The 24,142-nt window shown below is 35.8% G+C and overlaps 1 protein-coding gene across 1 annotated transcript in view; it reads left to right on the top strand.

Annotated features, from left to right (window-relative positions):
* Positions 1 to 853: 853 nt before the first annotated feature.
* The window catches only part of LOC139141211 (uncharacterized), a 71,334-nt gene continuing 48,045 nt past the window's right edge, over positions 854 to 24,142 (top strand). Inside the window, exons 1-18 of the mRNA XM_070710834.1 lie at positions 854 to 1,013; positions 10,007 to 10,188; positions 10,629 to 10,773; positions 12,430 to 12,507; positions 12,837 to 12,908; positions 13,248 to 13,313; positions 13,728 to 13,805; positions 14,378 to 14,446; positions 14,902 to 14,973; positions 15,467 to 15,544; positions 15,645 to 15,716; positions 16,478 to 16,549; positions 19,170 to 19,241; positions 19,619 to 19,705; positions 20,241 to 20,318; positions 20,994 to 21,128; positions 21,863 to 22,012; positions 22,666 to 22,743. Coding sequence (XP_070566935.1) covers positions 10,038 to 10,188; positions 10,629 to 10,773; positions 12,430 to 12,507; positions 12,837 to 12,908; positions 13,248 to 13,313; positions 13,728 to 13,805; positions 14,378 to 14,446; positions 14,902 to 14,973; positions 15,467 to 15,544; positions 15,645 to 15,716; positions 16,478 to 16,549; positions 19,170 to 19,241; positions 19,619 to 19,705; positions 20,241 to 20,318; positions 20,994 to 21,128; positions 21,863 to 22,012; positions 22,666 to 22,743 — 1,553 coding nt within the window. The 5' untranslated portion in view covers positions 854 to 1,013; positions 10,007 to 10,037. The remainder of the gene's footprint in view (positions 1,014 to 10,006; positions 10,189 to 10,628; positions 10,774 to 12,429; positions 12,508 to 12,836; positions 12,909 to 13,247; positions 13,314 to 13,727; positions 13,806 to 14,377; positions 14,447 to 14,901; positions 14,974 to 15,466; positions 15,545 to 15,644; positions 15,717 to 16,477; positions 16,550 to 19,169; positions 19,242 to 19,618; positions 19,706 to 20,240; positions 20,319 to 20,993; positions 21,129 to 21,862; positions 22,013 to 22,665; positions 22,744 to 24,142) is intronic.

Raw genomic sequence — 24,142 nt, forward strand, 5'->3', positions numbered from 1 at the left:
AGCAATACTTGATAAAATCACTGAACGTATGTGAACTATACTTGACTAGTTTACGGTGTCGAATGTATATCAGTACATGTATACTTTCACCGTATAATAATGCGGTGTATACTACCATGTCAAGCATTATTCATAGACGTTCAGTGATCTGATCAAGTAGTGCTATACAGAAATGAAGATCGACCCTAATGTAATACCAAAAACTTTACCGATAATATTTTAATATTTAATAATTATGATATTGATATCATATTTCTTAGACTATATATTACTAGCTCGCCTGTGACCGTATTGGTAAAATAATTCCCACGGTATTTGAGAGAAGCATAAGTTGTTCAGTTTACGTCTTTTAAATGTAAAAGTATACTCAGGTTTCGAGACTCAGCCTGGCCTCAGACCCTGAGGAGGGCGTAACCAGCGCCCTCAAGCAATATTTGCCCATTTATCAAATTGAGCGATGACATGTGATGCTTCTCGATTATCTTATCAACTATATTCGTACTAAATCTATTATATTTCATTTAAATAATTGCCAGCACATATCTCTGATCAAATAATCAGTGCCACAACTATGAAGGACTTGGCAACAGGAGTACTCAAGGAAGTTTACTGTTGCCGTATGACGTCATCCAAATGCGGCTGATGTCCCTGCTGTTGAAAATGATATACCTACCCGTACAGTGATTAAATATATCACACATTTTGGGAAGGAAGGTCGTACATTAATCGAAATACCATTCTGAGAAATATTTTGTGAATAATAAGACATTTTGCAAGTAATTTTCTGGAAATTAAGCTTGAAATGGTTCGTTTTAGGTCACACTGCTGCAAAATCTTTGGGGAGTACCTTTACATGATACAATAGCCGATCACACAACTTGCGCCTTTGGATGTATACCCTTGATTCTTGGATGGACGCGGACGTTATGTTTAATTTATTTCGCTAACTACACAATGACTGGATAAATCACTATAATTGGCATGATTTCCTGTGAAGGATAAATTCACATAAGGTAAGGTGCAATCTAGGATTGTTAAAGAGACCAAAATGCCACACTTTAAGCGGAGAATTTTTATGTCTTGAAAGACACGCAATTATTCGTTTGATCGACCATGATGGATACAGGACCCGGATACAGGATACCACGTCACTGTCATGGTCTGGAGATTACAACATGACAGTGTTTCGACGGACAATCTGTCAGAGAATTCTACCTTCAAAATGTTTCGGAGAATCTTGGGTTTTATGACTCCATCGCCATTCATCCCGAGGCAAGGGAAGTTGGTTGTAGAATCTGTCAAACGCACCACTGCACTGCACTGTCCCCCAGTATCCCAGGACTGTGAAGGCTATTTATTATGTAATACCTGTTGCTTCATACCTTCTTAGTTTCTGCATTCTTGTTGTCATCTTCGAATTTGTCACATTAGTTACTGTTCATTTTAGTGCGTAATATGCATGTGTGTAGCAAGGATGAGACGAGATGTCATCATTTGTCAGACAGGCTGAAAACTCAAATATAGTCATCTCTCTTTCTCGAGGCTTTGTCAATAGTAAATTAGTTAATTGTACCATTTTACGTTCTGTCTTCACATAGCTCTACGTAACGGACGGTTGACTTGGCTTTAAACATGCAACTTGAACGTTAAATGTTTGAGGAATTGTTAGTTGAACAGCTGAAGTTCTTTTTTGAACACAGTGGCAACCATGGAAAGGCACCGCAGACACAACTCAATATCGTCGTGTGTGTACAGCCCACTGGCATAAACTGCCTCTATTGTTCGCTACACAACTGTGTTGGTGAAGGCCCCTTTACACTGTAACAGACACAAACGCAAACAACCTCCAAAACAAAACTCAGTACGTAACCGGTGTGCGATATTCAGGGGGTAACGAACGTGTAGTTGCTGTGGTGACAGTCTATTTGAGTTCACAGGAAAGTCATGTTCCTCATCTATCTAGATGCATGACAGAGAGATTGAAACTCAAGCAAAGCAAACAAAATATTAACACAAAATAATAACCTATTGTCTACGAAATACATTTATATGCCACCTTGCTGTGAAAGGTACCAGGTCCTGTTGTTATGTAGGTTTTCTACATTGTAAAAATGTCCTCGGCTCTGACACTTCACATATCAGTGTACCGGTACATGTGTTTTATTTTTGATCTAAATTCCATACCATATCCCAGGTGAATTACCACGGTCCCTCCACAATTTTGTGGAGGGCCCGTGGAATTACCAATGAAATAACTCCTGTAATCCCTAAGAGAGAGACTTCAATGAAAGCATGCTCTACTTTTGTTCAGTGTGCTTAAGTCCTGCTTTCTAGAAAGAGTTCTAGGGGTGGGGGAGTGACACTAATTGCTTGTTGATGTCTGTGAATGTCAAAAACAGACAAAACCACAAAATCTTTTGATATCCAATTCCCAAGTTTCATTTTCCACATCACCAGTAAAATTCTTCACTTATCAGATTACAACAGACTTCAGCATCAAATAACCTGCCATGGTAGGTCCCCTCTCTTTCTACCCTCCCCCTCCCCATTCATTTGTGTGACTACCTCTCTGAAAACCATTATCTACAGTTAGGATTCAACCACTGTGGGCCATTGATGCATCAACAGGTTTTTCCTCAAATACTGACTGACCCACCATTCAGCAAATAGGCTTACCATTGTGTGGACACCATGTATTTGCCTAAATTCAGTGACCAGAAATGGGGCCAAGCATTTCATTGCCAGACCATAGCCCTATCGCCTTTTAATCAAGTGTATGACTAGAACCGATTACTAAATGATTAGTTGGCACAGAATAGCTGTCAAAATCTCAATGGTTTTTAGTTACACTTGTGTGTTTGAACATCCAGGATTCCTAGGATACAATCCAAATTATGACTGTCAACACACATCTTCAAATAGCCTAATTTTGACTGGAACACTTCAAAACCTAATCTTGCTATTGTCAATACGTAATAGTGCTGCACGAAGCTGGAATCTATTTATATGCCGACGCCATATTGAAAGTGTGAGTATGGACCAGTGGATGCACACTCACATCAGCTCAGCTGTTGAGAATGTTGCAAAAGAACAATATTTCTTATTTCTCCATTACAGCTGAAAAGAAATAGGGCCACATCAATTATAAGAAACAAAAGAATCTGCCCATAACCAGAATCTGACCAAGTTATAACCTATCGTACCCTTTTTAAAAACAAAACTGCCAATTAAAGATATCAAAAAAATGAGTACTTCATTAAGAAAATTCTAATTTTGCTTTTTTAGTTATGTTGCATGACAACATTTTGTAAAATCATTTATATCAAATTTGACCAAAGTAAAGCCAAACTCGAAAATCATTTAATGTAATGTTAGGAATATTTACTCCGTAAAGGGAAACAGTTGTCTGAACTGCACCTGTGTGAGTTTCTTGTTCACAAACAATGTATTTCGTGCACGGTATCTTGATGCACCTCATCATCATAGCTGCAACATTTAAATTATAAGATGTCCATTATGACAGACATGTTTAACTTTCATCAATCACCATCGTACCTGGGATACAGTGTCGCCATTGGTCATATGGGTCCTATACTACCTTTGAGAGCAGTTGAGACAACTGTATCCCTTTCACCGAACTACTTTATTTCAAATTTGAACTTTGCACAGTAGTGACTTGTTGTGTTTCTGTCATATATAATATCGCAACACAATAGATTTCGTGTGTCAGATTTTTCCAGTTGCTTTACTTTGATACATGACAAATGGTGTACATGAAGGACACTTTGTCATATTGTACTATTTCGTTTTAATCACACTTAATTGTGCAAGTCTTTCAGTTTTGTAATGGTTCTGGTTCTCAGCTTAGTTTTACCTGTATTGAACAGCTTGTTTTGTGACGTAAAATATTGTTGAATTTGAACATGTATCAAAAAGTGATGCCTCTATCAGGTAGTGGTATGAATAATGGTAAAGCAGGGGTCTCTTACAGTGTAAGGATATAAATTAAAACTGTTGTAACAGTCTCGAATATCAGGCAAGGCTATGGTTGGTATGATCCACAGTGTGCCTTGATTGGTGTTCAGTGACCTTTCATAATGCAAGTTAGAGGGTCACAATTTGATTTGCTCTGTCAAGGAGTTCTCAAGTTACAGAGATCATCTTGGAATGTCTGTTCCAGTGTTGCTGTGCTACACAGAACCTTCTATCACAGGGAAAATTTAGATTCAAGATGTGACTGATACATATGTGCAATTTGTATATCACAGTTCTATCATAAAATGCTGAAATAAATATTGGACCTGAAATTTTTTAAAGACTTGTAGAAATAACTAATAGAAAAGAATGATGAAAATGTCACTTTTTGATCAACAGTTGATGTTACGATCAAAATCACAAAAATCACAAGTTAGACGTTGTAATGTAATTGTTGAAGAACAATTCTCAAATTAAAAATGTACTTTCAAATTCAATCGAACACAAAGGCTTTAGGTTTCTAATGACTTCTTTGTAATCACACCCACACTGTGCTTTAACTTTTGTCACTGTCAGTTTCTATACAACAAGCTATTAAAGACACAGCCATTGATGACTAACAGCATTAACCTGCCCACAGTCCCTCTATCCATAGAGGGACTGTGACCTGCCTGTACAGCTAAAAATGCAGCAAATCGTTTCCATTAAATGCTTTTCTTCCAGAACGGCTATCACACAAACAATTTAAAATCCTTTCTCTGAGTGATAACTTTGTTAACTCCAAGCTTCCATATCAGCCATGTTTCGTCAAATGCAAGTAAATTTCTTTTAGGGTAGCCATATCTGACATGAAAAGGCTGTCTGACATTTTACAGACATGCAATACCTGATTGCTGAGGTGTGGGCAGACAACGATTTTCACACTGTTTACAATGACTATTTGTTACTGAAACCTTTAGCGTGATTGGAGCTTGCATACAACCAGCCAATACATTGTGTATATGTTGTTATGAACAGCGACGTTGATACAAAATTTTTCTGTTAAATGTTGTTTGTATGCTACATTGTGCTTTGGTTTCAAGAGCCGTCATGAGCAATAGAATCACATTTTAACTCCTTGCAATGCACAGAATAGGACTTTCTGACGACCAAATTGAAAGGCATTTGAATAGATCCGTCACACTTCACCTTTTTATTGTGCAGGGGCCAAGATACTTCAGTGTCACTCTGTCAACGTTTCAATCTCCATGACAACACCGGCAGTTCATGGCCTAACCTGCAGTGCCTATGGAAGTAACACATTGGCTGTCACTTCATTTTCCCAACCAGTTAACACAATTTAATACCCCACTTGAACTTGTAAATGGCCCTTGAAGGAGAGATACCCAATTGGTTGCCACACAGTGGATACAAAGCCCCGACAATGTTATTAAAGACATGTGCACATAAGCTCCCTGTATTAGATCTATTCTGTCTGTATTCACTTATGTGTGTTTACTGAAAGATATACATGCTGTTACAACTTTTGTTGTTCATTTTGTTTTCACAACAGAACGACCCCTATGTCCCTTAGCTACTACACAATGCCAAGGGACATGTTTATGTGATCTTACAAAGTGAACACCACATGTTTTAAGTGATAGTAGTTAGTATTGCAATAGCTAACAGCTATATTTCAAGTGTCACCTGGCGCAAGCAGTGAATTTTAACCTTTGACCTCTCACGATTCTCCCTTCTGGTGCTATTATTCCTTGAAAAGGTGTGGGAGATTTGGATACACTACCTTTCACAGCTTTGTATGTTCAAATGTGACAAAAGATTTAGCAAGGCAATTTTGTCTAACTCATTGCATGCAACTGACGTAGGTGGCATGTTTCTCATCATAGAAAGCTGTCAGGTGATCACCTAAAGACATGTATGTACATGTTTTGTTGAAGCTTACAATGCTACTTACATGTAGGGCAGGCTATTTTTGTCAAATGTCCCGTGAAAGGTGAACAGTTAATGGCCATGCTTGTGCACTGAAGTAATCTTGATCAATATTCAGTGAGCCATTTTGTTGTTACTGAGATATTGCGAAAGAACCGTATTAATAATAGATATTGATATAGTTTTGATCTTTTAAGCCGGGAAAGAAGTGAAGAATGATGGGAAAATAATCCTAAAAAAACACTGTAACATGATCCGTGATATAATACCAAACTTGCTGATACCCAATGCTGAACACTGTCACGTTGTTGATGTAATAATGAATTCAGTTACCCAAGAATTTCAAACACCCTGGTAGGCATTACAAAGATTGTGAGTAAACATTCACCAGTCTGTAAATCTGACGTACCAAGATATTTTCAATATATCTCCCACACCATTAAATTGTGATACATTACATTGAATTGTTATTATACATTCATTTTGTTTTATTTGTACACGCCACTCATATTTCTCAATGTGTGTTTGGAAGTAGGCAGAAGAAAGTATGAAGGGTGCCATATATGTGCATGGCTCAAGTCAGGTTTTACTTTACAGATATTTTTCTGCTTTGTGTACCGCACACTTGAGATCTTGAATTTAAAATCAAACATCTCTTGTCTCCAGTGTATACAACAGGTCAGCCATTTTCAAGAATTCACTGCATCTACATGTAAGTGCTGGCCACTGATATGTTTGTGCTTCTGATCAATTTTTCAAGGCCAGAAACCCGGCAGTGAGCTTGCCAATATGCCAAAGATCACTTCATTTAATTGCAGACAAGCCATCACTATGGCAACCACCTGTTGATTTCCTTGGTGCCTGCGCATAGCAACTCTGAGTGAAATGGATCGATGCTCTGGCAAATGAATTAAGCAGCAATTTTAAGCCAAAAGAGAACAAAGAAATGAAAGAGTATGTGACAGTATCAAATTTATAGACATAATGTTAAACACATACATGTACATGCATGTGCACTTTAGTTTTAGGTTTGATTTTTGCTTGTTGCCGTTCTCACTATAATATACAGTACTAGTTATTTACATCATGCTGTAAATTGACGCACATGTCAAACTATGTCATTATTTAGCCTCCGGCAAACACTTGAGTGTGTGGGAGGAAAAAGAAATTGTGATTTGCAATTATATTATGGATTTGTAAGTTTTATTAATATGGATGCAAGCAAGGTGTATTGCTACTATGTTAAATATTTGACTACTCATCATGCACTAATATTCAAATTCAATGTCCAGCCATCTTTTAGATTATAATCACAAATCTCTGTGCATGCATATGTATATATGAATCAGTTTATACTGTTATATGTTTAATCCAATTACACCCTGACAATAGTGTCTTTATGATAATATGCAACTTCACAGTGTCAGCTTTAAACTTTGGCTGATGCTACAGTGTATTCAAGAAAACTTAAACTGAATTCTGATTTATAACCACAAAGCGGTCACTGTGCACATATTTAGGATTTGAGTAACACATTACATTTCTGCTTCTTTGCAAAGACAAAATTTGCAATAGCGAGGTTTTTTTTACATTATTTTTTCAGAAAATAAAATTTTTGTTTTCACCGAAAGAAGACGGTTAAAACATAATTTTTCTGTACATGCTGAAAAATGAATTAACACAAGCTGGTTGACAAGCAAAGAACACACCGCTCAACTGAAACATTTATTTATTTCAGAAAATCACATTCTGCCTTACAACTCATGAATTCAGTAATTGTAACCCTTTGAGTGCTGTAATTTTTCCCGCTAAAATTCTAGTGCAACATTTAACCAATTTTTATGAATTTTTCTGTATTTGTTTTCATAATTTTGGAGCAAATAGACATCAAATTTCAAAGGCTACTGTTTTTTATCAAAATTTTGGCAAAAATCTGAAAAAAATTTGACCGCGGTATATTTTGCAAAGGTGACAAAAAATGACTTTGGTGCTCAAAGGGATTTTTATTTTAATCCTTCACTGTGAAAATTATTCTCTGCTGTTTGATTTGAGATATGTCTCAAGGCTAGCCATACTCTGATTTATTATACCATAATTTCAACGCAGCCATTACAGTGCAAATATTTACACACTCAAAAAGGCTGCTTTGTAAAGGAAATAGTTGACAGGACTACTCTTATTGGAGTGTTCATGTCATGGTTGCACTGGCAGGAATCAAGTAATAAATGTCTTGTTTACCACTTTTTGTACAAGTTTCCTCTTGATCTTTGCTGGTGCATTACTGTACGTACAATTTCCAAAGGTCATATGATATTTAAAGCTTGAGAATAATTTTTGTGTGATTTGTCTCAGGTGGCCATTTTCTAGACTTCCTGTTTTTTGCTGAAGATTCAAGTGTTGTAGAGTTGGTGCATTTTTAATGATCTGAAAGTGTGATGTATAGATTTTGGTACAGAAATGCTAAGACTAATGTCACTGGAATGTTTCAATTTTATGGCCTATAAATAAGAAAGTGCAAAAGAAGTTCATTATGCCTTGACAACAGTTTTGACGGCTACTTATATCTCTGATGTTAGCCAGAGTAAACATTGCTTCTACTAGTTCCAGCCAGTGATGTCATGTGTATGCTTTATATGTATCTGCAGTAGGTTGTCAAAACTGGCCTTGGTGTCAACAGGTCAAAGGTCAATCAGCAGAACTGTTTAACAAATCCTGTCAGATTTAAATTTGATCATATTTATGATGATTCCTGCAGCTGTACTATGGTATAGTCTGATGGACTTTCCAGGTTCCATTACAGAACCAACTGGTACAGCATCATTTGACGGTGACTTTCAGGTACATGAAAGTTGTAACCGGGGAGACCTGTACATACATGTATCACAGACATTGTATCACAGAAGTATAGGTGAATTCCCGTCATAAATCTATCTTATATTTGGAGTGTTTCTCATGTTCACAAGCATGCTCCTTGAACATGTACATACTAGCGAGAGACACGAACCAGACATTTCTGTGTTACTAATAGTCCCATAGACAGTATACTTGTACTATGTATGCAATGGTATGTATGTTCAGATCTACATTCAAAAGAATATCACATTAGGTCACTCAAAGAATGATATTCATTTGTTACAGAATTCACTCTGAGAATATTACAGCCACTGTAGTTTTACAGCACAAACATGACAGTGTGAACTAACAGAGAAGGATACACGAGATGCTGCAGTACATTTTTGTCAGGCATTTACAAGTAAAATTGTATAGGTTACTATCATTACAATTGTAGGAAACCCAAATGACATCACGTCATTGCTGTGTGTTAGATATTTTGCCCTAAATGTAAGTAGCTCTCTGAGTCAGATTTGAATTTTACCAAATAGACGTCATTTCTCACTTTTGAGCTTCTGGTTCTCACACAACTTAGTGGTTGATGACAAAAATGTGGTTGTCTTTAATATAATAAATTAGAATCCATACACTCCTTACAAGTCTTTACAAGTCCTTGAATTGTAAAGTCTCCTGAGGAAAGTCTTGGAAAAGTCCTTGAAAATGAAACTGAGTCCTGAAAAGTTCCGGAAAATTGATAATAAGCTGTCAGTTTTCAAAAAATGACAAGATCATTGGTCCTGATACCGTAAAAAAGATATGTAAAACAAATAGATATAAAAATAATATATTGTAAAAACGATATCCGGAAAATGATATTTTGAACCTCAATAAGTCCATGAAAATTGCTGGAAAAATCCTTGAAGGTCCTTTAATTTGAAGTGACTTTGAATGTATAGATCCTGGAATGTTGAATTATATGCAATGGTAATAAAGCAATGTCTGTTCATTTGTTACATGTATTATTATTTATTTAATTGTTTACCTCTAGTTACATCGTGAGCCACTTAACCAATTATTCAATCAATCAGTCAGAAAATGGATCGATTAATCCTCTTTTGTACCAGGCTCCATAGACAAACCATGGACATAAGTACAACTTGGGAGAAAGAGGATTAATTGATTAAATTTTTTGTAAGATTTTCACTGTTAATGCAAATAATTAAACCGGGATGTATAATGTTTTTTCAACCATTCTCTTCCTTTTATTCAGGAATTTTGTTTTGTTGGTCAGTATTTACAAGATGAAGAGGTACTGTGCTGTTGAGCGAAATTTCCATGGTGTCCTGACAGTAATATTGCTGTGTGCGGTCATAACCAGGACAGATGCACAGTGGTATGGGGCAGACTATTGGAACACTAGATACAGTGATCAGGGAATTGACTACGACACAAGTAAGGCATAAGACTTGTAAATTTTATGTTCAATAAATGAAAATAGCTGGAATATCCAGCATTTTCTAAATACATGTTTACCAGCATTCATAGCAATGTTGTGGTGGTGAAGTTTTGCACACAATTTGAACTTTGACCTATTGAACTCATCTTTATAATTATCAACATCCCTTTCGTGTCAAATCATATGAGTACATTTTTGTGCAAAAACCCTTCTCTTGGTACTATTTGTGAATTCTAATATATTTTTGCCTCAATGGCAAGTTAGGCTACACATGAAAGCGTCATCAATGAAATAATGTAAACTGCTACAAAGTTTAATACTTCAACTAGAACAACAGCAAAAATTTCTGTTTAATATTGTGATGACTCAATTCACATAAATCACACAGCTCTTGCCTAGTACTCTAATATTAGATTTGACTGGATATTTTGTACAGGTGATAGGTGGAATGGATTGTGGTCTCACCAATCTTCTCTTAATGGCCCTTATGGAAGATCAACTTCTGACTACTCCGGATCATCGTGTTCTGGGTGTACCTGTAGCGACAGTGATCAGACCATTACATGTACTGGCACATCCATGTAAGTAAATCACACATGAGTTAAAGATGGTGATGTCAATACCCTGGATTGTTCTACAATTTTTTTAAAGACTTTGAGGTTTCTTGGTTTATTTTAGTTATAAAATTTTGTAGTCAGATCAATGTTATTTGATCATTTACTCAATATTTTGAAAATATTGACTGAACTTAATCTTATTATGTGGATCAAAATGCTTTAGCTGTGTCTACTGTTTTTTGTTTTCAAATTAATGGTATTTAAAAGGCAGGATTCCCTCCAAATTAATTATTTGTAATTCTCAGTAAAGATTAAAATCAGGCTTTTGATCAGGCATACATAAGTCATTATAATAAATATTAATCATTATGTCATGACACTTGGGTAAGAGATTTTCAAGTTTCGGTGATTTCTTCTCATATTACATTGTAAGGTATTTGGAAGGTACAGATTATAATGAATCCTTGTTAAGGCAGGTATCGTACTCATAGTACCCTTGCAGAAACAGGAATGATGCGATATTTATGACCAGTGTCTTATTTTTGACACACTGTATAGAGTTATTAAAGGTATTAGGTTCATTGCCACCATTTAGAATATTATGTTTCCAAATACTACTGTGCTGTACAGTGCTGGTATCTGTTGATAGGTAGATATGACAAAGAAGAACACTTCTATTGTTGTCTATTGTGATTGTAAAAACACACCACTAAATAGTGTGTGCAATAGTGCAGACAGGGGTCAATGGAAGTCGTACCGTATTCATCATGAAGCTTTCCTCAGCAATGGTATCGTTTAACTTATTAAAAAAACAGGTAAATTTATCTGGGCCTGTATTCACAGTTACTGTGGCAGTCATTTCTTTCACTGTGAACATTTGACTGTTTTATCAAATTGTGCAAGAGTCTGTTTTGAAAAAGAAGTGTTGAAAAGCACAGCAGATTTGAAGATGACACTGAAGTACTGTTTCAAATCTGTCTGGAATGCAACAGTCGTAGTGAATCAAATAATATCTGATATAAAATATCAAAATAAAGTTTTAAAAAATGTGATACCCTTGAGCTCAAGAACACAGCGCCAGAATTTCCTTGTAAGATAAATAAACTTTTCTTAAGGAGCCTCCCCATACTTGTAGGTTTTTGAAACAACTTTACCCCTGTAGGATTTTGTTGATTTGTAAAATTTTTGCCACCTTTTTAGGCACTATTCATCATAAATTATAAAAAAACCTCTCTTCCAAGGGGCCTCCCTTAGGTTTGTGAACCAGTATGACCCTCTAGCATTATGTTGATTTTTAAAATTGTTCAATGTGGTCCCAGTAATCTTCAGTCTTACCAAATTTTTGTCAATTTTTTAGGCATTGAAAATTACCTTCCTACAAACAGAGGGTCATCCAATTTACATAACAATGCATAATTTGCATATTGTTTCAATGCGGAAAGTTATTCTTTTGTATTTCATTAACATATGAATAGATATCTCCAGAAATAGAGGGGTGTCCCATCCGTAAAAATCCCCTTTTTGAGAACCCTGGTGACTGATGAAATTTTTAGGCTTTGAGAATTACTTACTAGTGACTGATGATTGTCCAACAATGTATAAAATAGAAATGAGAAGAGATTTCTTTGACATCCCAAGTTCACAGCCACTCTTACTCTTTAAACACTTCTTTGTTTTCAGTACAATCAAAAACAAAAACTACCTGACAGAGTTCTCCTCTGACATGTTCAGCAGCAACCTAGCGTCTATTACTGATATGTAAGTATCATGCACTTATTTTTATTTCAGTATTGTCTTTCTGTGAAGTTCATATTTTTTACCTCAGAGTCATCACATATCACATGTCAAATATGAGTACCTGGGTATACTCTGTCATGGCCATTTGCAAAGTTCGGTGTGCATGTATTGCTGGTTGTAAGATCACCTCAAATTTACCTGTCCTCCACTTCATGTCCTGTTACTTCATTTACTCTGAGAATCATTATAGTCACAAAAACGCTGTACCAGCAAGATGCCAAGTCCTTCACTATTCCTTCTGTGTTGTTCTCTTGTAAAAATTCAAAGTGTTTCTCTTTTCTTCCATCCAGTACCATCATTGGAGGTGGATTGAGTACTATCGAAAACAATACATTTGACCAGATGACATCGTTACAAAAATTGTAAGTAAAAAGTGAATTTTTTAATTAACACCCTCTGAAAAATGGTGAACTGTAATGGCAGACGGTGATAGAGTGCTTTCAGATAGTTTTGCTGGATCAGTATACCATACTGCTGTAGTCCCTCTATAGACATCCAACTTTGTCTCAGAGAGCAGTAGGTCATACCAAACCAAAATCCATTCTTGAATGATTGAAGTGTTGGTGAAGCAGAAAAACAAACTTTCAATTCTCTTCGTGAAACATAATAAAGCTTCAAAAACATGATTGTACTGTACCTCTGGCAGCTGAAATATGCCTGCTCCATTGATTGACATCTTTTCATTTTCTTTCCATTTTCAGAACCATTCACAATACAGATTTAGTTGAAATACCAGATCTGTCGTATTGCACTTCCCTGGAACAGCTGTAAGTCTGCTCTTTTATTTGTCCATCAAATAAATTCTTTCGTGAACAAAGATGCTGAGAAAATTTGTGATTAACTTGTAGATCTTTTGGTCATTGGTGATGTGATTCACATTGGAAGAAGAGTAAATTGCTTTTGAAGTTCTCAGTCAGATCTCCTGTTTACCCCCCCCCCCAATAAAAAATAAATAAATAAAAATATGATAAATGTCTTTGCTTCTCTGAATGCAACTAGGTTTTCTATTTTTAAATATCAGTTCATCATTTATTCCATAACTCTTGGTACAGCATAGATGTTTGTTTCACAGAAGACATGCCTTCCTTTATGTAAATTACTCATTAAGTATGCATAGCCGACATGATGTTGGTGAATGTTAGAGCGTGTGGAAGAATTATTTGTGTATTTCTACTTGTCAGGGATCTCACCCGGAATAAAATTCAGTTTTTCACCGCCAACTACACAAGACTAAGCTGGCCATCCACTCTTACCAGGGTGTAAGTATGCTGTACATGTACTTTGAAAATCTGGCTCTGCCACGCTCAAATATGATTCTATTATTTTTCTTTTGAAGAAGTTTTGAATGATTGTGGTGTTTTCAGTTAAAATTTACCTCTGGGGCTTTTTTCCAGATGTGAAAATATGTACAATACCTGAACGTTGAACCATAGTGATCTAGTGATCTTTATAATACGTGGTTAGGGCGACTTTCTCTGTATTTCTTTTCATTGAAATATTAAAGATAGGATTGTTTCCATAAGTTCTATAATTTTCAGTCCACCAAAAATATTTGACACTGACATTGAAATTTGAAAAATCAATCGTACCTCGCAAAACTGTTATCAGCTTACCGGAAGTATGAATGCCAATGATATTCTGTAAGTGGAAACTTTCATCAGTGCTGATAAGAAATTTTATGCTAGACTGTATGTTGAACAAAACCACACTTTAACATCATTATTATTACAAGGTACATGTAGTCACTTGAGCTGAAAACAATCAAATTATTTTGTCATAGTGTGCACGATACATCTCAATTTCATCATTTGTTTTCATATCTTTTGTGTAGGAGTTTGATGGAGAACAACATAGACTGGGTTCCAGATAAATTATTCACAGGCTCCAGTATTGAATACCTGTAAGTTACGTCTACGTATAACATCAGTTTGCATCTTGGAAATAGATCCACACTTCCCTGCCAATCCTTGATGTGTAAATGGTTGTTAAAGCAAAAAGTTGGGTGGAGGGGGGGGGGGAGCAATAGCAAATGTTTATATCTTGGCACCAATAAAAAATTGTCAGTCAGGAATTGAAGTTACAATGCATCCTTGTGGAAAACCTTCAAGTTGGTGATCTTGTAAGCTTACATGGTTAGGGATTTGGGTTTAAGGTATACATGCAACTATCGGTAACTACTCTTACCCTGTGGAGCTGATAAAATGCCAACCAATATCCTTGTTGACACACAGCATGTCATGTTTTGACATAATGATACAGCATATTATTCATCATGGTTCATTGTACTTCAACTGCTTTTCAAAATGATACAGTCTGTTATCAAAAAATTCTCCTCACTATTTTTTTTTATTTCAGTGGTTTAAGTATGAACAATATTCCAAGGTTTCCAACTGCGGCTTTAGAAAACATGGACAGCTTGGTCTTCCTGTAAGTTTTTCCAGACATTCGTTTTTCTTGCACTCAAGGAGAACCTTTCTTGCAAGCATATACAAGGATAATGCAATACAGACTTTGATGAGTATTTTCAATCAGGCTATATTTGTATAATTGCACATATAGGCAGGGAGAAACGTAGACGGGATTAGTTTTGAATTCAGTTTGTGTGGAGTGTGTGATGTACAGGTACATCTTTACTTTGCCGTATGTTACCGATAAACGTATTTAGTAATCAAAGCAAAAATCAGGATTGTGTTTTATGCTAATGATTTTCTGACATGTAAGTACATACCCACAAAAACTTACGACATGTTGCTCACAAAATTAATGCACACAAGTTGTGTTATATATGTGGACTGCTCCTGTTTAATTGACCAGCAGGGCAGTGTGTGGCAAGCATAATATATCTTGTACTAGTCTTATAATAGTTGTATTCTCCTGGTGTAAGCTCTTTCTGTATGTTCCTATATGTTTATCGATTCAGATCTCTGGATGACAACCAGATAGAGACAATCTCAAAGAAGAACCTGGGTGTATTTTCAGGGGGACCACTGCAGCACTTGTAAGTAACACAAGCAATCTTGAAGTACAGAAATGAATTACTGTGTCTGAAATGGAAATCATGTTTAAAGCTCATCATACTTTTTAATTATTTTTTTCAGAAATCTGAGTAACAATGCCATCAATTACATTGGTATCAATGCCTTGAGTCAGCTGAAGAACTTGAAGATATTGTAAGTGTTTCTTGAAAAGATCCACAACATGTATTAAATTACCTAGCAATATTGTAATATATCCATTCTACTGATACTTCCTGACATTATGGGAGCTAGTGAATAAAGAGCTATGCTACATTTTATGCAAAACATTTGGCAGCAAAGTAAAATAGCAACATCTTGTTCACAGTCATACTGTGAAAGACTAAATTCAGCACTTCCCTGTCGCTCCAGTACTTCTGTACTTTAGTTCTTGTCTTTTGATATGATCATGCAGGATAAACGTTTTCCTTTGATCACTGCTAGGTGCAATGTCAATACCATTTTACTGAGTAATGATTAAATGTGTAGTATGGTACTATTTAATGATTGATGTCATTCATTCAATGTGTAATCTCTGTCTTTTTTTGTATTTTTATTTTAAAAAATGATATTTAATCGCCTTCAGGCATGACAACATTAAGCTTTACAAGAGTCCCTTTGTACAAAGCCAAAATTTTGTATCTGTTTTCAACACATTTCATGAACAATATGTCGAACTAGAAAATCATTTAATGCTCAATTTCCTAAATAATTGTGTGTGACCATTGTTTTAGTATGCAAATCAACTTAGAATTGGTCACCATCGACAGAGATAATCATTGGCTACAGAAAATAACATAAACCCTATAGGACTGCTAGTGGATTACTGTTGCAGCTCAGGCAATATCATCTTTACTGTATTATAGCCTCCTAGTGGTATTTTTGTTTATTTTATTTGTTTGTTTGTTTATTTTCAGGGAGTTACACAACAATGAACTGAGCAGTCTGCCATGGAAGACCATGAACAACATCCCAGAGTTGCTTCACATGTAAGTTGCTTTTCTATGCTGTATAATGGATACAGTTCTCATTTTTGAAATCATTTCTCATCGTGAAGTCATCGCTACGAGTATGTCATCAAGACTAGCGATTTCAGTCCAAGTATTTCACATTTAATTTTCACTAACAAAAACATATGCAAGCGAACAGTTCTGGACAGCTGAAAGCTGCCGTATATTGTATATGTTTAAAACCTTCAGCTAAATCCTAAGCCAAGTTTGTCTTTCAATAATGTTTCCGTATTTGACATTGTAGGAATCATTTCATAAATGGCATATTTTTGATAGCTTTTCTATGTTAATCAGTCTACGTTCTGTTTGCCAATTCTGCAACATTATCATATAAGATGTCAGTTTACTGAGTTTTTGAGTTTGCAGCCCTTAAAATGAAACAAGTTTCCTGACAAAAGTAAACATTTATACATGATGTCTATTGTCAGCATTTCATATATTTTCCTCAGTACGGGTCAGTGTTGCTTTTTCCCTCTGTACATAATATTGTCACACACAAGAGCTATAAACATATTACATAGGTAATCCATTGGCAATTTCTGGCTGAGATTAGCACAAAAGTGCAAGCAGCTGAAGGCTTTCTGTGATATATATGTTTTCCTGTCCCTAGGCATTAATAAAATATAAATCTAATGCATTCTTTGATTGATAAATTAACGTATGATATGCAATAATCCATTATTAAAGCCACACTGTAAAGCATTCATTAATAATTCATAGAAATGGCTTCAGTCATGCGAGAGAGTTGTCAATAGGAATTGAAAATCTCAAGCTGTGTATTGTGATAGTAAGTCACTCAGTCAGGTCTCACATGTCACAGGTTAAGCACGGCTGTCCACATTCAAAGGAAATGAAAGTGTACCAGCTTACAATGTGACTTACAATTGATGTAGTGGTTTAGTTTACACCCAGCATACAAAATTAAACATTATTAAGCAGCCATGTATAGGACTTTATTACTATTAGGGAGAGCTTAATTTTTGCCTCCCCTATTTGCATCAAAATACATAAAAAATTCTCAGCTGCATTAGTAGGGCTGGATTCCTTAAACTGAAGTGTAATGACAGGGAAAGCAATACTGAAAAATGGATGTTCTTTGAAGATCATAATAGTTATTGATATCACAGTACTCCTGAAGTGCCAAGCATAGCTGACAAATCTGCCATCAAAAATTACTTTCCAATTTTATTGTTTCACAAGATTTATACCAACACATAATAGTCTCTGTCATCTGTAAAACTCTCACTTATTTTAGTGCATATGGCTTGATGTGCATTTTAAAGAGGCACTCCCACTTTGTAACATTTTTAAAACACATTTTTTTAATGCCAACGGTCGATATTTTACTTGGCGACTGCGGATCGCGAGATATCGATAAAAACATGTCATTTCCCGAGCGTATTTTTCACATCCCGAAGTTTTACGATCGTTCTAATTTTGACTCGAAATCCCCCGAAGGTTTGTTGTTGTGCTGATTGACGATATTCTAGGGAGTCTACAATAAGTTCGAACGACGCAATTAATTTACTTCCCACTGCAAAGACTTTATATACAGCATTATGCCTTTACCTCAGGTAAGTTTTTAAAAACTTCTCCTTAGTTTTTGTCGTTTTCATTATTCTAAATCGGTTGTACTATATTTTTAACCAATACCACATAAACATCAGTTTTTACATGTCAAATATTAGCCGCCTCCGATGACTACATTTTGTCGTCTGCCACACAGTACGCCGCGCGCGTGGTATGCGCGCGTGGCATGCGTCTATGCATATCACGCGGCGGCCGCTATGTATCAACCGCACGTAACTGTGCTAGTCACCTTTGCCAATTCTGGTGGAATCAGCAAAAATTGTTTTTCGTTTATACGCGAAGTCAGTAAGACTCAGCTTTCTCCCACAGGCCATGACCGATCACCGACGGGAGTGGTACTGTGGCGTACAGCAGCATCAGCGTAGACTCGTACTCCATAGCTTAGTTGACAATGGCCCCATGGCCCCAGTGCCGAACGTTGATGTTCGGAAGCTGAATTTAGGTGGGCCACCGGAATTCAAACTTTTACTTTTTTGAAGACATGTTTTTATCGATATCTCGCGATCTGCGCGCAGTCGCCTCGTCAAATATCGACCATTGGTATTAAAAAAATGTGCTTTAAAAATGTTACCAAGTGTGAGTGCACTTTAAGCTTTCAGAATGAGTATTTTATTAAAATAGGTAATGATTGTTTCAATGCAATTTTTTCTCATCAAAGAGCATCAAAGAGTTCTCAGTGTTTTAAAATCACAAAAACGTCACTGGTCATTGTGCATTATCTTCACCATTAATTTAATAATGCCTTCCATTTTAAGCAAATATGATATTGTAAGTAGTTGCCATTGCCTGTGTGAATTCAGTTAGGCATAAAGACATCATTGATTTTTTACCATATGGATACAGTGAGCACTGTGCTGGATTTTCTGGTCTGGTTTCGAGATATCTCCACTAACAGTAAGTGAAGCAAAGATCATTTTAGATTTTGATGACAATTTTCCTGGCAGTCACTCTCCATGTGGCGCAATTCTATCTCAAAAGATATTATCCATTATATGACTTTTATTTTCAGTGACCTGAATCGCAACAACCTTAAGACCCTGACTAGTAAAAGTTTCACCAATCTGCCAAAGCTTAGAACTTTGTAAGTAAAGATTTGATTGATATTCATAAACAAGTGTAACAAGTTTAACAAAAAGCATAATATTCTTCTTGTCAAATCTTTATATTCAAATGTGTTGTAGATTATAGTGCAATAGCTCAGGGTTTACCGTATAAATGTCATAAATTTAAAGGAACATATGAGTTTGATCCGAGTTTGAAATCCTGTTAATTTCGATTACTTTGTGTAGCTGTTACTTGTGTCACTGAGCAACTTGAAATTGTGTTTAAATGATTTTTTCAAATTATATGATTCATACCCTTCTGTAGCTCATATATTAGGCTGATCTGAAAGGTTTTTGGATTTGCGGTGAATGAATGTTCTCCACTAGAAAAAAAAATGTTCTCTTCTATTTTCAGGATATTGCACTCTCAGAAAAATCCCAACGAGATGACAACAATAAAGTATGACGCATTTCAAGGCATTGGTGATGAACTTGTCACACTGTGAGTTTCTTCTCATGTTGCTTCTTCTCTCCATTTCAGTGAGAAGTATCTCATTCTTATGGCCTCTTTCACAACAGGAGATTTAGTCACGACTTTATTTCTATTTACTATAACAAAACACCTGCCTGTATTGAGGCTGCTTCAAACATTTCCTGCATACAGCAAAAGTTTTCAAAGACATGAACAGTATTGAAGTATGATGGAAATACTTCAGTTCCACGTGTATTTACCTTGGATACTTTTTAGAAACACATCAAAATTGATAAAGTCACGGCAAATTAGTCATCATAAGTAATATTCATATTCAATTCATGATAATACCACAATGCATGGAGAATATCCACAAATTTCATATAGTAGTTCCAGGCTTAGGGTAAAACCACCTCAGACAAATCTGTTTACCCATAACGCAATCAGATGGAAGGGATACCGTACACCTTACACTTTGCCAAAATTACAGCTTTGTCTATCATCCCATGGAAAAGTATCATTGTTTTGTTACCTAGTCACATTATATATTTGCATCTTGTCACAGGTTCATCAGTGATAATTTATTGCCGTACTTCCCACATGCTGTCTTTGAGGAAGAGTCCTATCCAAACCTACAGTACCTGTAAGTCCAAATTAGAGTGTATACCTATACTAGTCTGTTTTGCCATAGCATCTGTCTGATTTGATGCTATTAAATGCTTGGAAATGTTATGGGAAACAAATCCAGCGGCAGACATATATACATGTGTACGATACATGCAAGAAAAACAATACCAAAATCAATCAATACTAACAATGCTCCTTTTCAGCAGTATTTATTTGGTATCTTTTTCTACTGTCGTTCATCTGCAGTTCTCTTTGCTGTAAAATTATTTGCAACTGCTTGATGAAAACTTTGGTTACATGGAAGATTGTTATTTGGGGTAAATTCATGCACACAACATAATCAAAGACACAGATTAGATCTCTGTAATGTCTGAACATGTCTATCTTTGTTTCAATTTTGTTGCCACAACTTTGTTGGGCAATTGAAAAATATCCATGCTGTACAGGTATTGAAATGTGTATTGTATTGTGCATAAAATATAATTTTCCAATATTGCCAGAATAAAAGAGGTGAAAGATAGAGAACTTGCACAAGGTGTACCATCTCCCATGTTCATTTGATGATTCAAAGATGCATATCTTGTCAAGCCCAAATTTCAAATGTTGATATTTAAACCTTTGTTTGATAAGTGCTTGTTTTGAATTCACACCATAGAAACTCGTCCTGTTTTTCATTAATTTTTTTTTCTAGCTTTGCTGACCACAACGTGATCAGCAACATCACAGAATTTTCTGAGGATCAGTTCACGGCCACCACCCTGATATACTACAACATCAAGAAGGAACAGTACGATCCATTCTCAACAATGCCCAATGTTTTACAGCTGTAAGTGTAGCTAGCTTTCTAAATATGACATTTCTCAATGCAGATTTTCAAAATGGAGATGATGCCAGAAATAATCCTCTGAGCTGGCAAACCTCAATGCTAACATAGAAAGTTTTTAATGAACCAATTTAATATTTTTACCCTTGAGTGCCCAAAAAAACTTTTGTCACCTTTATAGAAAACACATAGCCAGCAACATTTTCTAGATCTAAACAATTTTTTCCAGATTTTACCCGAAATTTTGGTCAAAAATTGTTGTATTGAAAGGCTGTGTCCATTTGATCCAAAATTATCATGAAATTACCTAAAAAATTCATAAAATCAGTAAAATGTTACACTGAAATTTTGTTGGGAAAAATTACAGCACTCAAAGGGTTAAATGAATACAAATGTAGATTAAATGAGGTGCAACTCGTGAATTTATTCAAGTGTATGATTTGGCCAAGTGGTGTGAATAGAGGGCGTACAATAACCTTTCCCCTACCTTAATGTGAATTGAATCACAGATGAAGTAAATGTGGTCTCTTTGATGTTACTAAATTGCAAGACAATATTATATCAGTGGATGTACCTTGCTTGTCTTGTGAAATATTATTGTGACCATTCCTTAAAAATTTTTCTTACAAGTTGACAAGTTGAAGTTTATTTTGGATCAGGCATTTTGCTCAAACTTGCGCAGTTTATTTTCTGATCAAATATTCAAATTTTTAAGTTCTTTACTTCTGTAATTTCAGGTATCTTGGGACCAACACAATAGACCATCTGACTGAGACATATCTGTGCAACTTTGAAGTAATCCAGGATTTGTACCTTGAAGAGAATCAGCTCGATGAAACCACTTTACATCCGGAGACGTTTGCCTGCATTCCAACCCTCACAACTCTGTAAGTTTTCTCATTTCAACATTGCTTTTGTCTAATGTTAGATATTGACAACAGGAATTTCTGAAGCAAAATTTTGCAAATTATTACCTTGCCACTATAGGAAATGGTGTTACCATTAAAATGTGTAATTTTTTCATTGTCTTTTACACTGCTGCAAATGCAACCACCTGTGAAATCAATGTTTGATGGAATGTTGCAACACCAGTAGCGCCCTCTAGTGTCAAATCTTTGAAGAAATTATTATACTTTTTTAATTTATTATACTTTTAATCTAGCTCTCATCTCACATGATTTAAGGAAAACAAGTAAATTTATTTACCATGCAAACTTGTTTTTACCTCAAATAAGTTAAAATGTGTTTTGATGTTACTCATTGTTTTTTCCGAGTAATATTGAATGCATAGAAGCAAAGCAAATTCTATGCACCTGTCAAAAATGTTTTTATGCAAGTGAACTATCACTTTTTTGGCATTAAGGAAGAAATTTAATGTAAATTAATTTTTCTCTAATTAAGATACATTTTCTCTGTTTTCACAGATGCCAAATCAGCAAGTGTATGAATTCCCACTGATTATTTTGTAAAAATCAAAGATAACAAATAGTCATTTTATTTGAACACCAACAATAACTGGTGACGTTTCTTCCATGTGCAGATCTTTGACCAGTAACAATTTCCAGTATGTACCTGATGCAGTCAAGAGCGACAGCTACCTGCCTTCTATTGAAAACTTGTGAGTAAATGGACAGTGCACCAATTTCATTGGTTTTATCATACTTGATAAATGCAAAATCTCCATACTGTGTTGACACCATGGCAACATGTCATTCAAATTCTAGAAAGCACAGTGTAACAGACTGACAAGAGTCAGAATGTTTTTTCTGTAAATAGTATATATTATAGCCCAAACATGGGACTGTGTGCCCGAGGGTAGGTGACCATTTGCCCGATGTAAGGAGGGCAAATTGTCTCCTGCCTCGAGGGTACATAGTCCCTTGTTTGGGCTATAATATTTTTATTACATGCCTCTCTTACACAGTTTTCACTCAAAATTTTTAGGTTTATTGACAAATCATATCAAAATGCTTTATTTCCATTTTAGACGAAAGTCCGTTAAAAAATGGAACGATTTCATCATCGAATGGTGCAATGATATATTTAAACTACTGTTCTGCAGTTATCAATTTTTTCTGCAAAATTTTCAAAAAAACCTGATTCCTAGGCAAAACATGAGATTTCCAACATATTTACATCAAAAAGTTGTCGAGTTGAAAATAGTTCTGGTTGACTTTAAGTCCAATGATGACTATGCGGCCCACGACGTCATCGATGAGTTACCATTGAATCCTATGGAGCGCGCGACTTTTGATATGCGAGGCATGTAATAGAGATTATTGCTGGCGCAATAAAACTTGGAACACCGAAGTCCTATATACATAGGGAAACCACTGGGAAATCCCTATATCGGCAAGTAATTAGCCAACAGCGCTATCGCTAGTGCATAAGATAATCTTACAGTTTGTTTATCAAAAACACTGCGGGGTGCCCATGCTGTGTCTCATAGACAAAACACCATAGCAGAGGCCATTCATTTTGTGTGAACGATGGTACAATAAAGGATTCATGTCTTTTCGTTGTCTTTTCTGTCTCCGTATTTTGTGGTCATTGTTCTCGATGAATGCGAAGGTAGTTTGCGTTCTCGCTGCAAAGTTGCACTTCGAAAACACGCACACAAAACAAAATGAGCTTTTACCCCCTCCCCCCTAAACGAAAGAATTATGTTTGTCATGTGTCAGCTTTTTTTATCGACGGCCCCTAAGAGTGACAGTGAGGAATACGGTAGATGGTTATGTACATAACCAATGGTACCACTATGTTATTGGCCGTGCACCGATGTAGTTTCTAAAAAAGTTGCTGGGTAAAACTTCCAGGCTTCGACGTGCTTTTATCAGACATGTCGTAGCAAAATTCTGTGAGAACTAATACAGACAAGGTTTCAGTTTTCTGACAGTTTCAGTGTATCAGCTGATTATCAAGTTGAAATAAAGTGCAAGTGTGGATAGTCCGACTCGTTGCTGCTGGCGCACGGCATGGCGGGGAATCTATGTTACAAACATCAACCTCTACAGTTG

Source organism: Ptychodera flava, chromosome 9 (assembly GCF_041260155.1).
Source record: "Ptychodera flava strain L36383 chromosome 9, AS_Pfla_20210202, whole genome shotgun sequence".
Classification (NCBI taxonomy): domain Eukaryota; kingdom Metazoa; phylum Hemichordata; class Enteropneusta; family Ptychoderidae; genus Ptychodera; species Ptychodera flava.